The sequence below is a fragment of the Pelobates fuscus genome, chromosome 12 (genome assembly GCF_036172605.1).
Source record: "Pelobates fuscus isolate aPelFus1 chromosome 12, aPelFus1.pri, whole genome shotgun sequence".
Taxonomy (NCBI): Eukaryota; Metazoa; Chordata; class Amphibia; order Anura; family Pelobatidae; genus Pelobates; species Pelobates fuscus.
In genome coordinates this window covers 39,091,085-39,104,494 of record NC_086328.1, presented here as the reverse complement: position 1 = coordinate 39,104,494, position 13,410 = coordinate 39,091,085, and the positions used below count along the sequence as shown (strand labels likewise).

At 39.6% G+C, this 13,410-nt stretch overlaps 2 protein-coding genes across 2 annotated transcripts in view; both read left to right on the top strand.

Annotated features, from left to right (window-relative positions):
• Positions 1-13,410, top strand: part of LOC134578629 (inactive hydroxysteroid dehydrogenase-like protein 1) — a 1,053,979-nt gene that overhangs the window by 837,282 nt on the left and 203,287 nt on the right. The window lies entirely within an intron of this gene.
• Positions 1-13,410, top strand: part of NECAB2 (N-terminal EF-hand calcium binding protein 2) — a 114,729-nt gene that overhangs the window by 74,621 nt on the left and 26,698 nt on the right. Inside the window, exon 6 of the mRNA XM_063437622.1 lies at positions 10,810-10,946. Coding sequence (XP_063293692.1) covers positions 10,810-10,946 — 137 coding nt within the window. The remainder of the gene's footprint in view (positions 1-10,809; positions 10,947-13,410) is intronic.

The following is a 13,410-nucleotide window of genomic DNA, read 5'->3' as shown; positions in this document are numbered from 1 at the left end:
TTCTATGTAGTGAGCCTTCTGTTTACACAAGTGAGTTTGTCTGTACTAAGCTTGTGTGTGAGTCAGAGAGTTTTGTCAGTAAGCCTATTTGCGCATGTCAGTGAGCTTGTGTGCTTACTGTACAATATATACCAGGGGTAGGCAACCTTTTAGCAGCACTGTGCCGATATAGAATTGTGATGTCCCATAGCGTGCCAATCCAATTTTTTTTAAATGAGGTGTATATGCTGCCGTATTCTGCTTGTTATTTTTACTGTAATTGCTTTGTATCGTTGTATTTGTGCGTATATGAGCTATTATATTGTATATGTTCATTAGTAGTTTATGGTATCGTGTATGATACATATGAATGTGGGCTGTGTATGAGGGCTGCTTGTGGAATTGTGTGTGGATGGATATGTCACATTGTGTGTTTGGTAGTGTGTGATGGCTGTTTGGGGTATTGCATGTGAGAGACTGCATGTGGATTGTTAGTGGTGCGTTTGTGGGGATTGTGTGGTGTGTGTGTGGGCTGTTCGTATTATTTGTATGAGGGGAGGGTTATTGTGCATTTCTGTGTATATCTAGCAGTGTGGGTGGATTCCAGTGGGGACCAGGCTGGCCAGGTACAGGTCAAGGACAGGAGCTGCGATAGCGGTCGAGGGCTGCTCTACTACAGTGTGGATTCCCATTCACAAGTGCTGGGAGGAAGTGATCTAAGATCACTTCTTCTATGTGCTGCAATGCATGAATTGAGGATTGTCCTTTACCACCTCTTCGTATTAGCAGATATCTGAAGTTTTACTGGGACTCCTGAGAGGCCAGAGTGCGTTTGGATCTAGCAGCCTTGAGTGCATGGCACTAGTGCCGTAGGTTGCCTACCTCTGATATATACATATTGACTTGTAGAAATGGCATACATTTTATTTCCAGGGCTACTTTGGATTCTCAGTTTGGCTCTGCCAGCGAGTGCGCTTTACCGCTGAATCATCTGTGTGAGCTGCCGCACACTTTAGCCCTGTTACACGCGTCTGGGAGCTGCTGTTGACAGGTACTAGTAGTCTAGAGATTGGGACATGGGGTATATGCTCAGCTATCTGTATAATACTATAGTGCTGTTCTCTGTATAATACAGATCTGTGTGTGTATAATATCCCGGGATAGTCAGTGTTCCTGTATAGTGCTGCTCTCTGTCTTGGGATATTATACACACAGCCATGTATTATACTGAGAGCAGCACTATACAGGGAGCACTGACTGTCCCGGGATATTATACACACAGCCATGTATTATACTGAGAGCAGCACTATACAGGGAGCACTGACTGTCCCGGGATATTATACACACAGCCATGTATTATACTGAGAGCAGCACTATACAGGGAGCACTGACTGTCCCGGGATATTATACACACAGCCATGTATTATACTGAGAGCAGCACTATACAGGGAGCACTGACTGTCCCGGGATATTATACACACAGCCATGTATTATACTGAGAGCAGCACTATACAGGGAGCACTGATTGTCCCTGGATATTATACACACAGCCATGTATTATACAGAGTACAGCACTATACATGGAGCACTGACTGTCCCGGGATATTATACACACAGCCATGTATTATACTGAGAGCAGCACTATACAGGGAGCACTGACTGTCCCTGGATATTATACACACAGACATGTATTATACAGAGTACAGCACTATACATGGAGCACTGACTGTCCCAATGTATTATACACACAACCCTGTATTATACAGAGAGCACAGACTGTCCAGGGATATTATATACAGACAGTAATTGATAGCTGTGCTGCAAAATGTCCTTGGATTTTTTTTTTCAAATGTTGGCAACTATGGCACTGTATCAAGGGTAATGTGTTTGGTTTTTTAATAATCCCTGGTGGAAAATAATGAATCCTCCACCAGGGATTATAAAAAATAAAAATAAAACACATTGGTCGGGGCGGGGCTTAACATGCGGCAGGGGCGGGGTCAAACTGCGGCGATGGCGGGGTTGAATGTGCCCCCCTACTTTTGTCCTTGGACCACCATGTGCCCTCACTAAAAATGAATCCTAAAGACGCCACTGTTCCACAGACTCTTCTATCCTGGAGATAATTGGGAAGTAATCCAATTATCTCCACGGACAGAGGCAAAACTCCATTGAACACATGGTAGCAAAAGACAATAAAATACATAAATATATATATATCTGTGCAGCTATTGCATAAAACAGGTACATTCAACATATCCCCAGATAGCTTAGATCTGAGTGCACATTATTACTGAATGGTACTCAGATAACATACATACAGTTCAATTGCCATGGAGCCAAAGTCTTTCACATAGTCTTTCGTTATACGGATGGGCTCCATGGCATAGCTATCTGGGGTATCACTGTTCAAATAGGGAAAGTACCGAATGACCCGGCTTTCGTGTCTTTGCAGGGGAAAATCAAGCGTTTCAACATAGTCCAGAGGGAGCAGGCGAGCAACCAGGCTCCTCCAATGCCCAGTGGCGGGGTTGGTACCGTCACAACTTCCCTCCTCCGTTAGATGCTCACCCAGTCTCCACTCCTTCAAAAAAATCATTAAAAACCCACTTTTTCATAAACGTGTATCAATTAAACTGTTAATAGCTCCCGACTGATTCCTCTCTTGCAACTGTCATTAGTCTAATACTATCCTTACCTTCTGTGTTACTTTACTCCACTCCCTCTAGCATGTAAGCTTAATTGAGCAGGGCCCTCAGCCCCTCTGTTCCTGTGTTTCCAACTTGTCTGGTTAATACTACATGTCTGTTCGTCCACCCACTGTAAATCGCTGCGGAATTTGTTGGCGCTATATAAATAACATAATAATTTTAGCGAGGGAACTGCAAGAAAGTCAATCACCACCACGGTCATCCCTAATGCTTTTTCACCATTCCCAATGTCCTGATCTTAGCCCTTACTCATTTGTAGAATTTTGCCAAGGAATACCAGACATCCCAACATGCAAAAACTAATTTTTAGTGAGGTGGCTTCCCTTCTATGCGCACCTCCACACGTGTGCCCCTACACACAGCCACACACAACATATTACAACTATTCACACACTATTAACAAACAGACATACCTTGACACACAGATATAAACACTGATACACAGATATATACACTGACACACACACTGGCATATACACAACTTGACACATAGATACACACTGGCATATAAACAAAACTTGAGACACAGATACATACACTAACACATACACACAGAGATACACACATATGCACAGTGACACACACACAATCTGACATACATTGCAGCTACCTCTTAGCTACCTTTTGGGTCTTGGAGAATGGCTTGCTTGTGGATTTGTGAATTTTCAATGGTGTAGTGTGTGTGGGGACTGTGTGTGTTTGTATTATTTGTACAAGGTAAAGGCACGTTATGCATTTCTGTGTATATGTAGCAGTGTGTGTTGCTTCCGTGGGGTCCGAGCTGGCCAGGTACAGGTCTAGGACAGGAGCTGCGATAGCTGCTGTAGGCTGCTTAATTCCAGCTCCGATTCCCGTTCACACGTTTGCAATGTGTAAACTGAGGATTGCCCCTAACCACCTGCAATCACTGCTTGGGTTGCACTAGCAAATATCTGAACTCAACTGGCAGTCCTGATAGGCAGGCCTGTTTGATTTTGGCAGCCTTGAATGCCATGCAAAGGTACCTGTCCTATGTGTTGCCGATCCCTGCAATATGGCATACTAATAATTGCTTGTCCATTGTGGGTCTCTTACATTCGTTCTCCTGCTTGTTTTTACTGTTTTGTTTTGTTTGTGTTTTTCCTTAACATGTTTCTTTGGAGGTAAGCATTAGTGTGGTTATTATAGTTTGCCACTCGGTGTGAACTATTGATTTAATGATAAAGTGTGGCATGTTATGACCGTGTAATTGTGCTTTTTACTGTCACATTTGAGCTGTCAGCTTCAAGACCTGCTATATTGATCTGTATAGCTCTCTGATTTCTTATCCTTGTCTTTTCTTGTGTGTTTTTCGTTTGACAGCTTCAACAAGCAACACAAATCTGTTTTCTCCCTCCTGTTTTATTCCAGTGTTTGGATTATACAATCTTCCTGATTGTATGTGTCTCTTTAGTTTTTGGTCTCTATTTAACGTTAGTGCTTTAGTTGGTGCAGCAACTTACATGTATTCTGCAGGGAATATTAGTTTTAGTGATGAACCAGACAGATTATATACATCTGCAATGTGGGCAATACTATTTAAAATAATACTTTAAATACGAGTCCATACAATAAACACAGACACTGGAATTATCTTCTTTAACCCCTTAAGGACCAAACTTCTGGAATAAAAGGGAATCATGACATGTCACACATGTCATGTGTCCTTAAGGGGTTAAACTTTGTGTGCAAATGCTGTGGTGTTTTAATTTTTTTTATTTCATGAGAAGGGCATACAAATATAAAAAACTGTAATATAAACAACAATTAAAAATAATGGTGATGGACTGGCCAAGCATGTCTCCAGGCCTAAATCCTATTGAGCATCTGTGGGGCATCCTCAAACGGAAGGTGGGGGAGCGCAAGGTCTCTAACATCCACCAGCTCTGTGATGTCATGGAGGAGTGGAAGAGGACTCCAGTGGCAACCTGTGAAGCTCTGGTGAATGAGGGTTTATGCAGTGCTGGAAAATAATGGTGGCCACACAAAATATTGACACATTGGGCCCAATTTGGACATTTCCACTTAGGGGTGTACTCACTTTTGTTGCCAACAGTTTAGACATTAATGGCTGTGTTGTTATTTTGAGGGGACAGCAAATTTACACTGTTATACGGGCTGTACACTTAACACTTTACATTGTAGCGGAGTGTCATTTCTTCAGTGTTGTAACATGAAAAGATATAATAAAATATTTACAAAAATGTGAGGGGTGTACTTGCTTTTGTGAGATACTGTATGTGACGATAAAAGCAGAGATAACGGAATTGATAGTGTAGCAGGTTTTAGAATTCTTAGATAAAATGTGCACTCACACTTTTGAGCAGCTTTAACTCCACTCCAACTTGGAACGCCTAGGGGGAATGAACCCTGACTTGGGCTGCAATGTAGTACGAGCTCTGCAGGTAGTCCTTGTGATGTTAGATATTCTCATAGGAACATGGAATAGAAATACAAAATATATAGTGTATGTCGAGCTAATAGGTAAATATAAAGGTATACACTCACATATTATGGAGCCTAAGTAATGGCTCCAAATGTATAGTGTGAAGTTGTATGATCACCACAAAGATATGGGTGATGCAAATTTCTCTCCATAGATGTATACAAGGAGACATAAAATCACAATCGTGCACACCGTAAGAATAGACTGTGAGAACAAAATAAATAAATTTAAAATCTACTTATATGTGATAGAGCAAAGTGTGGTTTGCTCATTCTAATAGGCACAGGTGGTATTTATCCCCACCAAAGACGAGATTCAGGAATCCAGCAGAAGAATGTTTAGAAATTAGTTTGTGTTAATAAATTGCATTTTAGTTGCATAAATTATTATTAGTGAGTCACCTAAAACAACCACCCCTGTCCACACCCCCAGTCATACCCCTAAAATTAAATTATCCTTCTTTGTCCATGTGAAATATTGGGAGGTATTTACTTTAGTTGAGTTTAGTTTTATGTCTTAAAGCCAGGAAAAAATAAACACTTGATTGAGTGTTGTAGCACTTTACTCAGGACACACTATTCAACATACATTTATAAAAGGTTTGTATAACTATACAATATATAAAAAAAACACAAATAGTGTAATATTGTATGTCACCAAAATTGTATAGCTTTACATTTTTCACAGAAGAGAAGAGGTATCTTCTTACAATCTATCTTGTCTGATAGGTTTGACATCAACTAGCGCCTCTCAACGGTTTTTACATTGCTTTGATTGTACGTTCAAGTGTCTAATCATAAGAGATCCTTTCCATCCAGAACGAATTCAACCTTCTGATTTTAGGAGTTTGGAAGGATTTATGTATGGTTCTTGCATTTCTCCATAGTTCAAGCGTTCGATTTCTCTTGCATGGTCTTCAAACTTTTGAGTTGCATTTGAAGACCATGGCCCAATTTAATAAGCTTTCCAAATGATTTAGTACTGTTGGAAAACTTTCCGTATGATTTATCTACAAAAATTTCCACAGACTTTAATGAGGTGCTCTATAGATAAACTATTTGGAAAGTTTTCTGACCGTATTGAAACATTTGGAAAGCTTATTAAATTGGTGCCTCTATTTTCTAGACATTTGAGCTTGTGGCTGTCATTATGGCTTTATTTTACTAATATTTCTACAATTTTATTCTTGTTATCTTCACCATAATGTATATACAAGGAATTGAATCCAGCTGGTTGACATTAACTGGTAAAAGTACAGAGAAACATGGTGGATATAATTTGGTAATATTTATTTTATTATGAATCACACCATAATCGGTCTCACTTGAACCGGACTACAATGTCACACCGGATCAATAAATTGTTTTACGGTGGCCTGATGTAGCTAGAAGTTGTGGTCCACCCCATGTCATGTCTATTCTGCTTCACTGCTGTTGGAAATGGGAAACTGTACATGTTTATTACTTGTGGCAGCCCCAGACTCTTTTGAGTCATCAAAGATATTTGTTGAAACAGTTCCAAGACTTTGTTGGCTCATCCTGTTGTGTACAGTTTGTCAGATCATTTGAGTAATTGGTTTGGATAAGGTTACACAATTATGTCCTGGCTATTGCTGTGTTTAAGGAATTACAGGTAAGTTATCAACTTTGAGATGAAGAAACCATGGACCTTGTCTGGGGCTTATGTCACTATTAGAATCATAAAGTGTTTCATATTGACGTTCATGGCCATGAAAGTTTAATAGCATATTAGGAATGTTTTTGCTTGCAATGTACTTATTTGAGGCAAAACCTTACCCAAAGCCTAATGGAAACCGCATTCAATAATAATTTAATAGTACCAAGATACTTATCCCAGTTGTACCAATATCCACTGGTTAGACCACATTAATTCATCAGGTAGAGAGCCACTACCTGAGTCAAAAATGCCCCCATTTTACTTCCTTAGTTCTAAGCATTGCTCACTGAGAAAGAAGCTATGTCTCCAAAACATTTACGGTGCACTATGTTTACCAATACATTGTGTCTTACCAGTGACCCCTACTCCTACTTTTTCTTCCATCAGTGCTGCAGGCTGCTGGCTGAGGATGGTGTGCCAGGTCAGCAGCTCTCCCTTCGCTGCGCTCCTTCTCCCTCCAGCCGGCACGCTCTGTCTCGGAGGAAGTGCTGTCACTTCCAATCCATGGCCGCCACAGGTCCGTGTGTTTTTTTTTGTGTCATTCGCTATTTGAGACGCCTGCATTGCTTCCGCTGACTGGGTTTCCCCTACCGTATCTAACCACTGTTTTATGGTTTCTAAATAAGTACGTCATTATGACAGTTTTGTTTAGTTTTTTTTTATTTTATAGCTTGTTAAAGAAAATATATTGTACAATAAACAGTATACCTCTGAGTGTGTTTCCGTAACAGGTAACCACATATTTAAGTAAACTGGATGCAGGATTGCATTACTTTTAGTGCTTACGGAGTTCACTAAGCGGACAACCGCATTATGTCCTTCCTTCGGATATTATGAAATAAGAAAGTTGAGAGAAGTGTGTCCGAAGTTGAAAAGCAGATTTCTGTAAAAGAACTCCCTCTAGGGCAAAAATGTAAAAAATTTACCTTTTTCCCCAGTATAATGATCATTTTGAATGTTGAACTAAAGCTACATTCTTTGGGTCCCCAACTTTTGTGGTATGTGATGTAAGTCCAATTTTATCAAGATATTGGTGTTATATTCGGTCCTGATGCGAACTTCTTCTTGCCATCCTTCACCAGCAAGTGGACCACCGGATGACCCAATTTGATTGCTCTTCTCCTAGATGAGACTTATACCTCCCCGGTCAGTGAAAGGACTACTGTGTCCTATGGCTCGGATACACATATAGTGTCTGACGCCTGCACCCCTCTCTGACATTTACCTTGTTTGCTGATTATCCTGTACCAAGTTGGACACTATCTTTGCATTGTCCTCATCCTTCTGGGCTTATACTATTCTCGGACGCCATGAGAGACCTTCAGCATTTAAAAAAGTTTTTATCAGGCCAGACGTTTGTCCCTGAGTGGCAGTAGACAATTGGCTGCATTAAATATATCCATTGTGATTATTACGTGAGCTATTCATTAGGGAAATTAAACCACCACATAAGCAAATCTGCTGGGCTATTCTACAATTACGCTGTTCCTTTTGGCCTCTCGCTAATTCTGTAACCCTCAATTTTGTTAACCCTATGCGTGGCAAGGGACCTTTTTGGCACTCCGTGAAGCAAGCATAGCCATTTTATGTTGATTTCAAGGTTTCAAAGCATTACGCGCCTGCCTGATTCTTTGATAATAAAATTTAAAAAAAAAACATCTCCTGGCAGCTCTTTATTGACAGAATAAATGGTATAAAAATATCCTGTCTCTGCAACAAATTGTGAGATGAAAAAGCGACAGGAACAAAGGAATCTCATTCTGGCAGCTAACGCCGAGCAGACGGAGCCGAGCATAGTTCAGATGGGTGTTTGTTTTACAGAGATGATTAGTGAGGAGACTGGTTTGTTTTATCCAGATAACGAGTACAGCTATTTTATTTCTTAATTAGGGTTTGGAAGCAATATATGTAGCACACAGCATTAACTCCATCTCTACATCAACTGCCAGGAAATCTTGCATTGCTAGAGTAATTTGTACTTGTGATTAGGATATTCAAGCAGGTGTTTTTTTATTTTAGTTTTTTAGGTTGAAATGTATTAAATATTTAAAAATACAATTTCTTTAGTTTGATGAATTTAAATATATTTTAGTAAAATTTGTAACTAACCGCTGCTTAGTTGTAGGTCTTAATATAAATTTATCTTTAACGGCCTATTGAGCTAACTCAAACTAACCAAAATATGTTATAATGGCTCCTGTTTGCTAATCATATCACTCCGACCCTCTTCCAGTTAATCTTCCAGTCATTACCACCCTCTTTTTGTACCTCCTGAGGTCATCTGTCACAAATATTACATGACTTTCTCCTTCCATTTGAAGTCTTCTTGTGGCTCCTTTGTTTTGTCCTCGTTCCTCTACTTAATTGGGGACCATTACTTTTTTTTTTTTTTTAGAAATTACACCATGACCTAAAAAGTTGGGTTACAATATGTGAAAGGCTGAACTTGATGGACCTCATTCTCTTTTTTCCGTTTATATCGTAGTGTACCAAGCGGGAGGGGGATGCAAACAGACAGCACCCTCGTCCCACCAGTCACTCTTTGAAGCTTGGTCACATGGCACCCGGATAGAGGATTTTATTATCCTTTAACCGGGTCTACAATAAAGTGACCTACAACAAATCAATATACTGGTAGAGGGAGGGGAGTTACCCTATTCATTAGTCATCTGATAACCATTGTTGATAGTCTTAATGGCACCCAAAATATTTTACATTTTCACTAAGCCAAGATTTGAAAAGGCCTCAAGCCTTGCAGTGAGATGAGGTGTCAAATGGAAGTCATACACCTTCCAAATGTGTGGTGGGTGTGGCTGGTGGGTTGGCATGATGGATGATGATCCACCTGGAAAAGAAGTGGCAGCCTAAGAGTGCAGTCATCCAGGGGTGTACGCTGATTGCTGCTTATGCGTTGTTGTTTTTTGGGGCTTGGACGCCATGAAACTCTTCAAGAGTGCAGAGTGAGCTTGTTTAAACATGCATTCACATCGCACTTTATTTTAAGTCTTCCAGACATCTGGCGACAGAACCTTCCTTGTTGGGTGGCCTGAGTCACTTAGAATGTCATATATATAAACATTCACACTTGACCAAGTCCTTCCAATGATGAGTTATAACTTCACTGAATTGCTGTTTCCCGGCACAATATCTGGAAGTTCTGTAGTACAAAGATCGAGGTCTAGGAGTAGCTTATTATTGAAAGATTAGCTATGAAGGACTGCAGTATTAACTGTATAGACTGCAGTATTCTTCAACTCCTATTATCATGTGCTTAAATGGTTCATCTCATGTTCTCCAATAAATCAACTACCGCTTTAATCAAAATTGTGTAACTGTGAGGATTTTATTGGAATAAAACGTGATCACCCCAGCATAATGAGAAATAAATGTTTTTGGATTTCTGTTTTTAGCATGTTTGTGCTATATGTATGGAAGCGATGAGTTATTGTTATCTACTGGTGCAGACAATTACTCAAACACCCGTTTGTCCTCTTGCTTGCTGGCGTTTGCATAAAATTATGCCCCAGAGCTAGTGGTTTTTTTTTTTCCTTTCATATGGAAGAAATTGTTAAAAAAAAAAAATATGACTTTCCATTCCTCTGTGTGCTGACAATTACTATGCTGTCCATTAAAAAAAAAAAAACGGTTTTAGAATTTGCAGATTCTGACGAGAAATACATTGGCTCTTTATTGAAGCAAAATTAAGAAAGGCAGGGAAAATTGAATACATTCACATTTTACAGCACAAAAGCGGAATGGGGAGCAGGTGCAGCATATCGACATTCATTAAACTGGACAGAGATTACCTTTTAAACGGACCAGTGTTGAAAGTCCAATTCATTTATCTTTTAGATAACCTAAAAATAAATGAAAAGTCAGACTCCAGCTAGTCCCTTGTATGTTACTGATCCACTATTTCTCCACATTATTTGGGCCACTGTCCGCAAAAGGTAACTTACAAATTGCTTGACTCCACAGGTGTATGAAAGGGGAACCAATGTGGACCAGTTTGTGACACGTTTTCTACTGAAGGAGACTGCCAATCAGATTCAGTCGTTGCTCAGCTCAGTTGAGAGTGCTGTTGATGCGATAGATGAACAAACAAATCAGATTAGGTGAGTTTTTAAATCTGTACAATTGGTGTAAAAAATAGCATGACCAGGGAACTCAAAAGGGGAAATTCTGCTTTTGATGCACACAGGGACTGTACAAGATTAACATAATACATAGGGTCCATCCAAGGGACTTAGAGAAGTTTACGAGCTCAGTAGATGAAGATACACTAGTGCTGGGGTACCCAATAGGTAGTTCCCTAGATGCTGTAGGACTACAACTCTCATGATGCCTTGCATGTCTTTAGACTGCCTTAAGAATGATAAAGCATCATGGAAGTTTTAGTTTTAAAACCTCTGGGGATCTACCTTGTGAGCAACCCTGCGGGCTAGTGTAAATCCTGGCACATGAATAATGACTCTTAAAGGGACACTAATTATCTTTTTTATAAGGGTGGAGTTTTTATTGTACTTCCCTCTTGCGAATCATTTTTCCTACAATAATATACAAGGTGATAAAACAAAGAGTAAAAAACCTCAACAAAATTACCGGGTCAAAAGTTGTTTAATGTTAATGCTTTACTAAAATGATAGAACCTACTACAAAGTGATAATGCTGTTCTAAGGTAATAATAATAAAAGAGAATGCCTGGACCACGATGTGACAGTCCTTTTTTCTTTTTTTTGTAATGATATAAATAATCTATTCATCATGCAGGTGCAATTGTCTACAAACGAATAGATTAAAAGGTATACTTACCCAAAACTAAAATAGCCTTAGTAGCTCACATTACCATGGCTACATCCTAGCTACACCCATTCTCCCCTTCCCAAGATTAAAGATAACATGGACAAAGTCTAGTTCACGGATTGGCAACCTTCGGCACTCCAGATGTTGTGGACTACATCCCCCATAATGCTCTTACACCCATAATGCTGGCAAAGCATCATGGGAGGTGTAGTCCAATACATCTGGAGTGCCGAAGGTTGCCTATGCCTGCGTCTAGTTCATAACACCAGTTTTCATAACTGGTGTCTGGGGTCGATGGCGGTTTTTTACAAGGGACTAGTTTTGTAATTTCTTCATTTTTTCTGCTATTCCTAATTAAAAAAAAAAAATGTCCCTCGCCATTTTTATACAATAGCTAGCCATTTAACTTGCATAGTCTGTGGATGAAATTAGCAGCACTACAAAAAAATATTCTCTTATATTAAGGCTCTGACGTATAAATAGGAAATTGATGGACTTGTGGGCTATCTGTCATCAGATATTAATAGCAATTATATACATATATAGCACCGACAAATATTGCAGCGCTGTACAATAGGTAAACAAGACAAACATTTAATTCTAGCGTAACTTGCATGACATACTGTGAAAGAGGGCTGTGCCCAACTTAATTTACAATTTAAAGCTTGATAGATTGCCCAAGCCTTGCAAGATGCTCTAGCTGTTACTGTGTGACAAGACCAAAGTTTCATGCTGGGTCATGTGTCTCCATGGAGATGAAAATCGCTGTTTGTCACCATGGAAACAGTTTGACAAGAAAAACTGCGTAGATATTAAAAATGTCACTTCTATTCACGACCAAAACTACTCTACTACCTGACACCTGTGTGTGATCACAACGGCCCAGTTTTGTTTGGGTTGTACGGTTATTGGGGATGAGAGAAAAAAACGTGAAATCTCCCTGCAGGGATTACTGTTGACAATGATTTAAATATTCATTGGCAAAATACTCATGTTGACCATTTCGATTCAGTATTTCCTCAGTCATGGTCCATCTAATAGCCTGTCCCATGATAGCAGTGTACGTTTAGCTGCAATTGAACTGTGATATATAGTATATATAGTATCATTGTGTTTATTGAAATTCTCTTAGCTTGGCAGCATTGATGTTGTTTGGCTGTAAATCATGTGCATCTAAATTGCACCCCCATTCCCTTAACAACTGGTACACAAGTCCCAGGGATTGTATTTCTTATTTTTGTACATGTAAGGGTGTATTAACTAACTTGCACAGCACATTTAAGAATGTATGCTAAAATATCAGCCGAAACTCAAGCTGAGTGGGATTTTTATTTTATTTTATTTTTTTAAATCACTCTTTTGCCTAAGATTTTTGCAAATTAATTTTCATTTCACTACAATTCCGTGTTCAGTCACTATACTCATAGACTGTAAAATAACTGTACAATAACAAAGGGGCAATGAAATCCATAACATGGCTATGCTTGTTAGTGGTCTTTTAGGGGCAGTATTCCTGGTGGTCCGTTGGGTGGAGGATGCATGCATTACTCCAAGAGCTGGTTGGGTACCTTGGCTACTGAGTTATTCAGGTTGTGAGGAAGCATTGAGTGCAATTTGCACTTGGTGATAGTATGTTCTGCCAGGGGTGAATCCAGAACCTAATCTCGGAAGGGGCACTGGTAAATTATTTAAAGAAACAATCCAGGCATAATAACCAATTCAGCTCTGTGTAGTGGTTATGGTGCCAGGAGTGCCAGGAACAGTAGTAGGGAATAG